Source organism: Giraffa tippelskirchi, chromosome 2, assembly GCF_054371585.1.
Source record: "Giraffa tippelskirchi isolate mGirTip1 chromosome 2, T2T-mGirTip1v1.2.pri, whole genome shotgun sequence".
Lineage (NCBI taxonomy): Eukaryota > Metazoa > Chordata > Mammalia > Artiodactyla > Giraffidae > Giraffa > Giraffa tippelskirchi.
This window is the reverse complement of record NC_137276.1, coordinates 109,179,512-109,192,544: the sequence shown is the minus strand read 5'-3', so window position 1 is coordinate 109,192,544 and position 13,033 is coordinate 109,179,512. Positions and strand designations below refer to the sequence as shown.

At 50.5% G+C, this 13,033-nt stretch overlaps 1 protein-coding gene across 5 annotated transcripts in view; it reads left to right on the top strand.

The window, feature by feature from the left end:
* Nucleotides 1-9,058, top strand: part of TSPEAR (thrombospondin type laminin G domain and EAR repeats) — a 184,109-nt gene extending 175,051 nt beyond the window's left edge. For 4 of the 5 annotated variants that reach the window (XR_014076760.1, XM_081570086.1, XM_081570087.1 and 1 more), the window contains 3 exons: nt 4,600-4,787; nt 7,125-7,226; nt 8,440-9,058. Coding sequence is in view for 4 of the 5 variants with exons in the window: in XM_081570086.1 (XP_081426212.1) it covers nt 4,600-4,787; nt 7,125-7,226; nt 8,440-8,593 (444 nt within the window). In the remaining variant the exon portion in view is untranslated. Of the gene's footprint in view, nt 1-4,568; nt 4,788-7,124; nt 7,227-8,439 lie in introns of all 5 variants that reach the window. The other variant, XM_081570085.1, reaches the window with a different exon arrangement.
* The last annotated feature ends 3,975 nt before the right edge of the window (nt 9,059-13,033 follow it).

The following is a 13,033-nucleotide window of genomic DNA, read 5'->3' as shown; positions in this document are numbered from 1 at the left end:
CAACTGTCCCTCCAGCATCGCTGGGCATTAGGGAATGCAATTGTCCCTCCAGCATCGCTGGGCATCGCGGTGACCAGCTCTGGACGGCCAGGACTACCTACCTCGGGATAGGCACGGTGTCCCCAGGAAGCAGCTGGGTCCAGAACTTGATCGCTGTGTGGCTTCTAGGCTCAATTCTTTGTACGACCTGAGCTGTTTCCAGATTTTCACTATTATGAATAATTCTACTAAAGGCATCTCATACATGGCTTTCTGTGGGCAAATTGTTTTTACTTTTCTTGAGTAAAGACCTAAGAGTGGAATTCTAGGCCATGAGGTAGGCGGATGTTTAACTTCTGAAGAAATTGCCAAGCAGTTTTCCAAAACAGTCCTACCATTTCATACATTCCCAAAAACAGCGTGAGTGCCAGTCATCCCACACTCGAGCCAACACCCAGTTTTGCCTGTATTTTTAGTCTTACTTACAAGGTGTGAAACGGCACCATCGTGTGGTTTTTAAGTCACAGTCCCCTGGTAACAATGGCACATTTCCACCCACCTGCTGGTTTGCCAGAATCCCTTTTGCAAAATGCATATTCAAGTCTTTGCCCATACTTTAATTTTTTTACCTTTCATTACTGATATGTAGGAGTTCCTTATACATTAGGTATAAAACAAGTTCTTGGTCACATACATAGCCTTCTGTCCCCTCTTTTTTGTATTAATTCAGTTTGTTGTGTAATTGTGTGCTTCAGCAATCACAATATACATGTTCAACTTACTCCAATCTATTTTTTATTGGAGTATAATTGCTTTACAATGTTATTTTCTGCTGTACAAGGAAGTGGATCAGCTGTGGTATACATATATCCCCTCCCTCTTAGACCTCCCACCCCCATCCCACTGAACTAGGTCATCACAGGGCATCGAGCTGAGTTCCATGTGCTATACAGCGGCTTCCCACTAGGTATCTTTTTTATGCATGGTGGTGTATATATATATTAATCCTAATCTCCCAATGCATCTCACACTCCTCTGCCCCACCCCGTATCCACACTGCAATCTATTTTTTATTTTTTAATTAACCGTGTGCGTGTCAGTCGCTCAGTCGTGTCTGACTCTTTGCGATCCCATGGACTGTAGCCCACCAGGCTCCTCTGTCCACGGAATTCTCCAGGCAAGAATACTGAAGTGGGTTGCCATTTCCATCTCCAGGGGGTCTTCCCAACCCAAGGATTGAACTCAGGTCTCCTGTATTGCAGGCAGATGCTTTACTGTCTGAGCTACTAGGGAAGGTCTTGTGTTAATATGTTCAATTCAAATTTTAAAATTTTTTTAAATTTATATTGGAGTATAGTTGACAAACAATGTTGTGTTAGTTTCTGGTGTACAATCTATTTTTGAATTAATGTTATACTTTACATATAATGTGATAACCTTACAACTACATGATCTCATTTATCCTTACCTGTCCATTGGGCTATTGGGAGCATGTATAAACTGACATGTCTGCTTAGGGTATGAGTTCCACAGCTTGTCCTCTTGTTTACTGTAAACAGTGAGTTGTCTTAACACCCAGCTCACTGGTCCCAGTGCCCTCTGTGGGCTTCCTGCAGACATTGTGCTCCTTGTGGAATTTTACCCTCTGTAGCTTCCTTCAGGACTGCTTATAAAGCAGGTCTGCTGGCAGTTCATTCTACCACTTTTATCTGAAAGTGACTTTACAGTGAAGGATGTTTTCACTGGTTGTAGAATTCTGGGTTCATGGTTTTCTTTCATTTCCTTTAAAGATGTTTATCCATTGATATCGAACTTCAACTGTTTCTGATGAGAAGTTGGGTACCACTGGCACCACTGTTTCCCTATAACAAATGTCTTTTTCCTCTGGCTGCTTCTGAAATCTTCTCTGTCTATCCTCAGATATTTAATATGATGTGTTGAGGTTATGGGGGCATTGTATTTATTCTGCTTGGGGTCTCTGATCTTGGATCTGTGGTTTGGTGGTTTTAATCATATTTGGGGAAATTTTAGCCAACATTTACTTAAATTTTTTTCTGCCTCATTCTCCTTTCCTTTCCTTCTGTGATCTAATTACATGCACATTGTTGTTGCTGTTCAGTGACTAAGTCATGTCCAACTCTTTGTGACTCCATGAACGGCAGCACTCCAGGCTTCCCTGACCTTCACCATCTCCCAGAGTTTGCTCAAACTCATGTCCATTGAGTCAGTGATGCCATCCAACCATCTCATCCTCTGTCGCCCCCTTCTCCTCCTGCCTTCAATCTTTCCCAGCATCAAGGTCTTTTCCAATGAGTCGGCTCTTCTCATCAGGTGGCCAAAGTATTGGAACTTAAACTTCAGCATCAGTCCTTCCAATGAACATTCAGGACTGATTTCCTTTAAGACTGACCGGTTTGATCTCCTTGTAGTCCAAGAGATTCTCAAGACTCTTCTCCAACACCACAGCTCAGAAGCATCATTTCTTCAATGCTCAGCCTTCTTTATGGTCCAACTCTCACATCCATACATGACTACTGGAAAAACCATAGCTTTGATTATATAGACCTTTGTCGGAAAAGTAATGTCTCTGTTTTTTAATAAGCTGTCTAGGTTTGTCCTAGCTTCATGCACTAGACTGCATTATATCATCATTGAGGCTCTGTTTACTTTCATTGTAAACATTCCCCCCCTTTCTGTGCTTCAAGTCAGATAATTTCTATTAGTATATCTTCTAGTTCACAGATTCTTTCTTCTGGATTGTCTAGGTAGCTTTTGATCCTATGCAATAGATTTGTGAATACAGGCATTTTGCTTTTCAGGAACAGGACTTCTGTTTGCCTCCTTCTAGAGTTTTCATAACTCTCCAGATCTCCCCATCTTATTTTGATTACATACATATTTGCCTATAGATTCTGATCACAGTTACTATAAAGTTTGTGTCTGTTCACTCCAGTATTTGCGCTGTGTCAACCTATTTCTACTTGCTGTTTCTTCTCCTGATCATAGCTCACACTTACCTGCTGGTTCCCCTGCTGTCTAATTCTCTGGTCAGTTCCTCCAGCCGCTCAGCTGTTGTTTGTCTCTGGGTTCCTGGGGTCCTGTCCCCTGTGTATGCAGTTCAGGAGTTAAAATGGACTTGAGAGAAGTTAATAAGGAGATACTGGGGCCTCCCCCTACTGGGAGTCCCTCCTTCCTAGGCTAGTCTCCTTAGATTTCTAGACACTCTGCAAGCCCCAAACGCTAACCTTGGATCTGGACTTGTCTGGTCCTCCCCTTCCCCATACACTCCCACCCCAGCATCCCAGAGATGATGTTCATAAACCTCCTTTTATTTACACGTGGGCCCATGTGTAAATCAGCTCATGCAGTTCAAGGTCTGTGTCCAGCCAGTCTGCTGCCTCCACTTGAGTGCCAGACCCATATGCCACAGGACCAGGAATGTCCTCAGAGGGAAAGTCAGACAAACATGCGTTCAAGGGCCATCATCTCCCCTCCACTTTCTGCCTGCCCTTGGCCCTTCTCCAGAACCTTTAAGCAGTTGTGGACATTTTTAAGTATTGTATCCAGTGCTTAGTCACTTGGGTTGTGTCCGACTCTTTGTGATCCCATGGACTGTAACCCACCAGGCCCTCTGTCCGTGGAATTTTCCCGGCAAGAATACTGGAGTAGGTTGCCATTTCCTTCTCTGATTGTATCCAGAGTTTATGATTATTGTCAACAGGAGGGTCAGTCTCTCCACCAGTATCACAGGTCAAACGTCAAGAGGCAAAACATTTAAAGATGATTTCAATGCAAAGTGTCATCAGAGCTTCCGCAGCCCTCACCGGCTTGTGGGAACAGACAGAGTCAAGCCCTTTGTGCTGACACAGGAACTCAGACTCCAGCAGCCTCGCCAGGCTGTGGTCTGGGGTGCTCAGGAGCTGTTGCACACTGCTCCCCTGTTTTGGGGAACTGCCATGTAACCCCCCTCCACTGAAGCTCCTGTCCGGTGTGGTCACTCCTTTGTTTCTCAGAACAGGGGTGGATCTGGACTCATCTGTTCCTCCCCTTCCCCATGCACTCCCGCCCCAGCATCCCAGAGATGCTGGTCATAAACCTCCTGGTGGGTCCACATGTAAATCAGCTCATGCAGCTCGAGGTCTGCGCCCAACGCTTGGCAGCCGGCCATTTCTGTAAGTCCAGACCTATGGGCCCATGCACACCTCACCCTCCAGGTTGATGAGTGATTTTGGAGGAGTAGCCTTCACAGGATGGGGCTGTCCAGAGAGCCAGAGGAGAGCCTCAGGCCAGGGAGAATGTGTAGTAAGTAACTCTGGAGGTACCTAGATGTTGCTTCTGAGTTCATAACTGGAGGGAGCAGAGAGGGCTCCCTGGAAGAGGTGTGATAGCAGTTGGACCTCCTCCAGGGCACACTGGGGCCTGGGGAAGGGGTAGCACGGGGGTAAGAAGCTGTCTAGGCAGATGGTCCTTTGACTGGCCTTGGAGGAGGCTGGGAAAGGGCAGCCCCTGCAGGAGGGGCGCCTGCTTGACGCCTGGAGTGCAGGGGCTGGAGCTGCGTGGGTGGCCATCCTGAGGGTCTCTGCCCACAGCGTGCTCTCAGCTTCCCTCTCACGGTCCCAGACGTTTGGCGCCGCAGACTGGGAGGTTTTCCACATTGGGGAGAGGGTCTTCCTCGCCGTGGCGAACAGTCACCGCTACGATGTGGAGATGCGAGTGCAGAACGACTCCTACGTCATCAACTCGGTCATATACGAGCTGAACATCACCACGCAGACGTTCGTCCGCTTCCAGGAGATTCGCACCTGCAGGTACGCAGGCCACGGGCCGGGGCGGGGATCCAGGGGCCACGGTCCTACGACCTCCGAAGCCGCCCAGACAGCAGTGCACGCACCTGAGCATCCGTGGGGCCACGGTGCCCACCCTCAGCCCACAGGTGTGACGCGGCCTCGCTGTCCACCCCCGCAGACCTTCCACATGGCCAGCTGAGTGACTGCGGCTCCTGCTGTAGCCTTGACTCTAACTGCTTTTAAAAGCTGTGGCTTGTGTGTTTGTTTCTTAGAATTCAGTGTTGTTTTTTTTAATGAAATTTGCATATGTGTACAACCATTTCCATGGTGACTTTAGAACATTTTCATTACCTTGAAAAGAAACCCCACCCCTCAGCTGTTATTGCCCTCCCCAGCCCCTGGAACCCACCAGCCTGCTTTCTGTCCCTCTGGGTTTCCCCATCTGGACATTGCATTCAAATGTGTCTGGCTTCTTTCACTTGTCATGTTTTCAAGGTTCATCCACGTTGTACCTTAGTGCCTCACTCTTTTAATGACTGAGTAATATTCCACTGTGTTTATCACACTTTGTTTACCTTTCATCAGTTGATGGATATTTGTCTATTTCCACCATTTGACCAAGGTGTGGTTCTGAAGGATTAAAAATATCCTTCACATTACTGTCAGCAGACTTAACTGCCCTGATGCTTTGGAGGTAAAACAGGAAGTCATGCCAGACATTGATTTCCTGCTGGGTTAAGCCTCAGCAGCTTCTGATGTGAGCCGTGGGGGCAGATGGTGCAGTCAACATTTTGCTGCTTTTCCATGGGCCTTGGTTCCAGAACCAGTTACAGTTGGCAGAATACTGCATGTGGGACCACATGGCTGCCCTACTGCCCCCACCCATGCCACACTGCATGAAACCCCTCAGTGAGCATGGCCACAGTCACCACTTTTTCTTAATGATGAATCACAACTGGCCATGGCTGGAAGTGGCCGAGACAGGATTCTAGATAACAGAAGAAGGAAGAGTCAGGAGCCCCAGGGCCCCCACTGGCCTTGCCCCCCTGCATGTCCCCAGGGACCTCTGTGGCCATCTCACACCCAGGGTTCTGTTGGAGCTCTAGGCCAGCGCCCTCAGTGCCCCACTGAGAAGGAACCCAGGGTGAGTATCAACCAAGAGAGTGTGACTGTGTGCTGTCTGAACAGGCCATAACCCCGAGGCCTCTGGATGCAGATGCATTGGCCTGGCCTTGGACATCTGAGTGACTCCTGCAAGGCTGAAGCCTCAGTTTCCTCATCTGTAAAGTGGGCCCACAGTAATTAGAGTGGTGACTGGGGACCATGGCTGATGTCCAGGTTGGCCTCCTGGCATAGACTGGGCTCTAGGAGGTCCTTCCCAGAAGACCTCTGTCAGATCCCTGGGAACTAAGATGTCTCTGAGCACAGACTCACCCTTAGCAAGTTCAGGGGCATTTGTTGAAAACAGGGTGCAGTGGTCTGTTCGCAGTAAAAACCACAACTTCCAAATTTAGAGGGATGTCTCTACGTCAGCAGACCCTGCTGGCACCTGAACTGAACTGGAGTCAGGGAAGAAGCATATGACCTCACAGCAAGGGTCCTCAAGTTTTCGCCTCCACGGGGCACTGCAGACTTTTAGGGAGTGGCCGCGAGTTTAGGACTGTTCCTCTCTTTCAACCTCTTCCAAGTGAACAACTCTTGTACCCATGTTCGGAGCTGCACTGTTCACCCTTGTAGCCCAAGTGTCCATGGGCAGATGAATGTGGTCCATTCTTACAGTAGAATATTGTTCTACATCCTGACACCTGGCAGCACGGATGAACCTTGAGGACACTGTGCTCAGTGACATAGGCCAGACACAGAAGGACAAATACTGTGTGATCCACTTACCCAAGGTCCCTAGAGGAGTCAGATCTGTAGGGACAGGAAGTAGATGGTGGGGGCCAGGGGCTGGGGGAGGGGATGGGGAGTGAGTGTTTCCTGGGGACAGAGGTTCAGTTTGGAAGATGGAGAAATTCTGGAGATGGATGTGGTGATGGTTGCACGTCAATGTGAAGGTACCCAATGCCACTAAGGTTAAATGTCCATTTAAAGATGAATAAAATAGAATGTTTTGTGTTATGTGTATTTTATTTACAATTAAATTTTTTAAGCTTAAAAAATGAACAACTAATTTGTATTTCCCTGGAATAGACCAACTGGTTGTATGGATGAGGAAACTGCTCCTCCTTCTGTGGATTTTGGAGGTGGGACCCAGCCCCCTGAATCCTGAGATTAGGGGGAGAACCAACCTGACACCAACTCCCAAGTCCCCAGGCAGCATCTCCAGGTCCTAATTCTGCTCACTTGCTCCCGCAGTGCTCTGGACTGGGAGTTCTTCTCGGTGGGAGAAGATTATTTCCTGGTGGTTGCAAACTCCTTCGATGGAAATACCTTCTCGGTAAACAGTATTATTTACAGGTAAAGGCCAGGCCTCTGCTAGATACCTTGGTTCACCTGGGTGTGCCCACCTCCCCCATGAATGACCACAGGCTCAGAGCGAGTCACAGGTCATGGAGCCCTGTGGGTCACCTGGCACTGGATGCACCTGAGTGCGGGCTGAGTCTGGGTCAGGCCCCTGGGTCAGCTAGGTGACCGCTAGTCCTGCTGACACTCATGACTTTGGGTTCTGGCTGGAGATGCAGTGAGAGGATATACTAATGTGAGACTTATTAGTGTGTTACTCTATTAAATGTTTCCATCCAAGGCTGTGGTAGATCTCTCTGTTTTTCACGTGTCCTTCAGTAAAATTTTACACTTAGAGGCACCATGGCGTTCTCACGACCTTCCCCTCAAGGAGTTTTCCGAGTGTTGTAAGCACGTGTCCGTTTTCATCTGTGTGTCATGCAACCACAGTATCTTATTAGTTTTTTTTTTAATTTTTCTTTATGTTTTGGCTGCATTGGGTCTTCGTTGCCACCCATAGACTTTTCTCTAGTAGGAGTGCATGGGCTTCTTATTGCAGTGGCTTGTCCTGTTGTGGAGCACGGGCTCTAGGGTGCGAGAGTTTCAATTGGTGTGGCACATGGGCTCAGTAGTTGTGGTTCCCGGGCTCTCAAGCACAGGCTCAATAGTTACAGCACTCAGGCTTAGTTGCTCTGAAGCTTGTGGGATCTTCTCAGACCAGGGATCGAACCTGTGTTTCCTAAGTTGGCAGGCGAATACTTTACCACTGAGCCACAGGGGAAACCCCTCTTATTAGTTTGAATAGTTTTCTAAAGAAATGTCTCATGGGAGTTCTAGAAGTATAACTATGTCTGCAAATGAAAGCTCCTTTGCCTCTGTATTTCTAATGTTTTTACTGCTGATCTAAGTTTCTCAGTTATCTAGAAATTCCAGGATGATCTTGAATGGTCTTGAGACAGGGCAGGTTCCCCCTTCTGGGCCTCAGTTTCCCTCTCTACAGGCTAAGGCCCCTCCTCGCCCAGCTCCCCACGATTGGAACCTGGGGAGGTTTGGGGGCTGGGATGCATGGCCCCTCATGCTGTGGGTGGTGGGAGAGGCAGGTGGGACCCTGGTGAGGGTCAGGGAGGGGTGGGGTGGGAGCCCCAGGGAGAGGGAGCAGCCCAGACACTCACTCCTCTTGCTGGGGCCGGCGTCCCAGCCTAGAAGCTGACAGCATCTCTCCCTGCAGGTGGCAGGGGTACGAAGGCTTTGTGGCTGTGCACAGCCTCCCAACATTTGGCTGCAGAGACTGGGAGGCCTTTCGCACGGCGGCCGGCTCCTACCTGGTCTACTCCAGTGCCAAGGAACCGCTGTCCCGGGTGCTGAAGCTGAGGACGGGGTGACAGGCTCAGAGCCCCAGGAGCTAGACCTGCGTGGCCACACCCCAGAACCCCACCAGGAACCCCCCAAAACCTCTGGAGAATGGGACAAGCCTGGGAGAAGTTGTGGCTTCCAGAATCACCAACTCACTTTCTCTGGCCCTTGTCCAGCTGTGACATCGTCACCTGGACAACCATGGTGGCCAGATGGGTGGCTCTGTGAGCATCCAAGCTGAAAACCAGAGCTGCTCCAGCAAGTCTGCTGTCCTGCTGGGGTTTTGCTTTAAAGGAAAAGTTCATACAAAGTTTTACCTCAAAAACAGCAGGGCCTGGTCACTTTCCCACAGCGTCCACCACGTGACCAGACACTCAGCTCTGGCTGGGGAGCCCCGACACAGGGACCGGCTTCGTGCTGCCTCACGTATTTGTACCGGCTATTTATTGTGTTCTGTCTATCCTGAAATATATTTATGATGCTTCTTACAAAAAGTACTGCTGTGTCTGTGTGTTTCTGGTGGGAACTAGACCCCCAGTGAGCGCAGCCCAGGGCCACAGCACTCACTCGGCCACCTCTGCCTGACGTGCCCGTGCCTGGTCACCAGCACGCCTCTCCTCTGCAGGAGCTTCTTCCTCCAGCCTCAGTTTTCCCACGAAGGCGGTGGGGTAGGGTCAGGTCAGGAATCCCAAGCGTGCGTGGCGTGGGTCCATCTCCTACCTGAGGCCACACCCACGGGAGACGCCTGGCGGATGGACCCTCATGCCTCTGCATCCAGGCAGGCCTCCCTGGCCTCCACATGGCCTTGTGGGTGTGCCAGATGGACTTGGAACACCTCTTTGGGGCCAGCACTTGCCCAGCCTCTCCCATGTCCAACTCCTGACCCTCCACTGGGCAAGGGCTTCCAGCCTCCTGGAGATGGATGCCAGGTGTGACGTGGCAACACCCTGGGAACCTGGGGAGGAGGATGGAGGTGCCATCACCACCGGGAAGCCCCCTGGGTGGAAGGGAGATCCTGCATGCCAGGAGACTTGCTGGGAAGGCCCTTGGGGTCCAGACCACAGGGCGGTAGCCAAGCCAGGCCTGTTCCATCACCTAGGCCCACCTGCTCTAGGATGGGTTGTGGGAGCCAGGACCTCAGCGGCAGGAAGGCCTCATGCTTGGTTTAACGCTCTGCTATTTCCATCTCTAATTCTCATTGGTTCTTGCACAGGATCACACAGCCAATGGGAGTCCTGGCTGCCTGTGGTTAGCTGCAGGTGAGAACTGGGCTGGCCCAACCACCCAGGAAGGAATCTGTATGCATCTGCTCCCCTCCATCCAGGCCAGATTTGGAGTCTCAGGACCGTAACTGGGACCCTCTTCATTTTCCAAAGCAGGGATTTTTCTAGAGACTCCTCCAAGCCAGGAGGTGAGCCACATGCCTTGGGGAGGCTGAGGCTGACCTTGGTCAAGGATGTCCCCTGTCTGGGAGAATGGCAGAGTGGAGGGTGAGAAGGGGTGCAGGCCAGGTGCCCTGTGTGAGAGAGAAGTCCTGGGGCTAGGATGCCCCCAGGGTAATTCCACAGGCAAAGAACCCCCACCCCTTATATACACTCAGTACTTGGAGGAAGGACGTGCCCACAGGCAAGTCAGGCTCTGCTCCTGCAGCCTCCGGGGCCCCTGCTGGACCCACATCCTCTTGCTGTCATTATCCCTAAGACCTGGCTTGGTCCCTGCCCTGGGCAGCTGGGGGCCTCATGGGCTGGGCGGGTGGGCTATGGGTCTGCTGGTGCAGGGACGTTGGGCGAAGGGTACTAGAGAAAAATGTAGGCTCCCCAGTTAAGCTTGAATTGCAGACAAACAATGAATGCTTTTTTAAAAATTACATATCCCTAATATTGCATAGAACATATCGTAAAGGGATATTTTGACGTTTATCTGAGATTCAGATTTAAGCAGGCATCCTGTTTTGATTTTGACACTAGATCGCCCACCCTCCCTGAGAGGGGTGTGGGTCTGCTGAGGGTTCTGATTTTAACTGGATCTGAGGCCAGGCCTGAGCAGCAGTGAGAAGGACAAGAGGAGGGTCCAGGGCTTGGAGGCATTCCACCTCAGGCAGGGTCGGCTGGGGGCTGGGGTCCATGACGTGCCATGTCTCAGTACTCCTTCTGCAGCTGGGCCTCAGAAGTGCCCCCAGAGGCAGGGCACCCTCACAGGAGAGGAGAGGCCATCTGGGCTAGGAGCACAGCGGGCCTCTGAGACCCTATCTCCATGCCTGGGATGGTTGGCTTTTGTGCGTCTGGTGACATGAACATTAAATCCATGGGCTCTGGGTAAAGGGATCACCCTCCGTGGTGTGGGGGCCTCCCTGAGCACGGGGGCTCCCCAGGAGGCCACACTAGACCTGGAACTGCCCATCAGCTACCTGGGTTTCCACCAGGCCCGCCTCCCTGCAGATCTGGGGCTCAGCAGCCTCCACAATCCCCTGAACCAATCCTGCCAGCATCTTCTCTCTACATACTTTTTCCCTGGAAAGCCCCCCACCTGCCCCCCAATGACAAAATGCCCAAATGGGCCAAGGTGCCCAGGAGTCGAGACAGCTGTGTTTGCTCCCATTCCAGGGTTTGTCCATAGGAGAGGGGCCCACTGGGCCCTGTCCACACTCCCCAAGCACACACATACACAGCTTCTCTCCCCCTGGGGTGATCCAGATGACCAGCTGGTGCCCAGGGAGGAAGGAAGCAGACGGCGGACACTGATGTCACCAGCGCAGGAGCAACATGGAGGGAACAGCTGCCTCCTGTCCCCACTTGGGGTTTTGTCCTGGCCAAGCAGTGCCACCATGGCTCCAACAACATCCTATTTCTGTTCTGGGGGTGGAAACAACGCATCAATCAAGATCTATTTGAGTTACAAGTGCAAACCACAGGGGGAATGACCGCAGAGAGCATGCCAGTATTTATATCTTTTGAAGTCAGCTCTCGAGCATCTGTCCCGTTGATAAACATTCCCAAGGCGCGTGCAGCTCCTGGGAGTTAGCATGCTCTGTGATGTGGCCACATCCTTGTCATTTTGACAACCATGTTGCATTCTTTATGGGAACATCCAGGAATTTGCTGGACTGATCATCTTCTGTTAATCCACGGAGATTCAACAGCCTTTACTGTGATAAACAACACTTCAAGAACATCTTTGCACGAATTGCTTTTCTTTGCAGTTCCTTCCTCAGGGTCATGATTTACTCTCACCTGCATACCTCAGTATGCAGATGCTCATGTTTGTTAACTCATTCATGTCTGCTCCTCCTCTGGAACTTCAGAGCAGGTGCTCCAGGGGCTCCCAGCTCCCTCCCCCTCATAGAGCAGGGGCTCTGAGCCCCCTCCCCCATCCAAGGAGCAGGTGCTCCAGGGGCTCCCATCCTCACCTCCCAGAACAGGGCTCCAGCTGTGCACTGCTGAGAAGATCCAGTCCAGCAGGACTGTGAGGAGCACAGCTTTCCTGTCAGACTGAGAGGAGTCACCACCCTGGTTCTTTCACTCACTGTTTTGACTTAGCCAGTTACTGAATCCCCTCAGCCTTGGTCCCTGGAGGACCCACCTCCCTCAGGTGACGCCAGGGCGACGTGACGTGGGTGCCCTGTGGCCCCAGCACAGCTCCTGAACCCATGAGTGGACAACAGCAGCCCCTCATCCTTGTCATCTGCCCACCGGTTTTCCTGAACAAAGTTGGACTTAAAATCCCATTTGAAAGAAAATGCTGAGCCTGTCGCATTTTTGATGGTAGATTTACTGATTTAAACCACATGTTAGTGAATCAAAGTCGTCAGTAACACATAATACCCAAAGATGGTTTCTCCTCTGACAGAAAGACTGTCAAGATTAGGAGAGCCCTTGAAACCATCCGCTATGCCAGCAACATGAGAGCAAACCCAGAGGGAAATAAAGGGCATCTCAGAGAGTCTGTGGCTCTTTTCATGACTCGAATGTTATTTTTAAATTTGTTAAAGGCCCTTACCTTTGCTTAATTTTATTTTGATTTATTTAATTTTATTTAATTAAAAATACACCAACCTTAAGGGTTCTAGTCAGTGAGTTTTGCTAATTGTACACATATGTGGAACCACCCTCAACAAAGCCAGGAGAATTTCCACCCCCCAGGAGTCCCCTGTGCCCCTTCCTGTCACCCCTTCACACACACACACACACACACACACACACACACACACAATCTGCTTTCTGTCTCCAGAAGTCCTGCCTGCCTCAGGCATCCCTCTCATGGCACCATGAAGGGCACTGTCTGTGTCTCTCTCTCAAGTTAGTGTTTCTGACACTCATCTGAGCTGTCGCACCTGCAGGCTCTCTGCTTTCATTGCTGCTTTTTGCCATTTGCTTGTGGCTTCAGTCCGTCGTATCTATAGCCCATCACTCTCCTATTTATCTGCCCTGAGGTTGTTTCTGTTTGGGGCTGCTATAAACATCACTGGATAA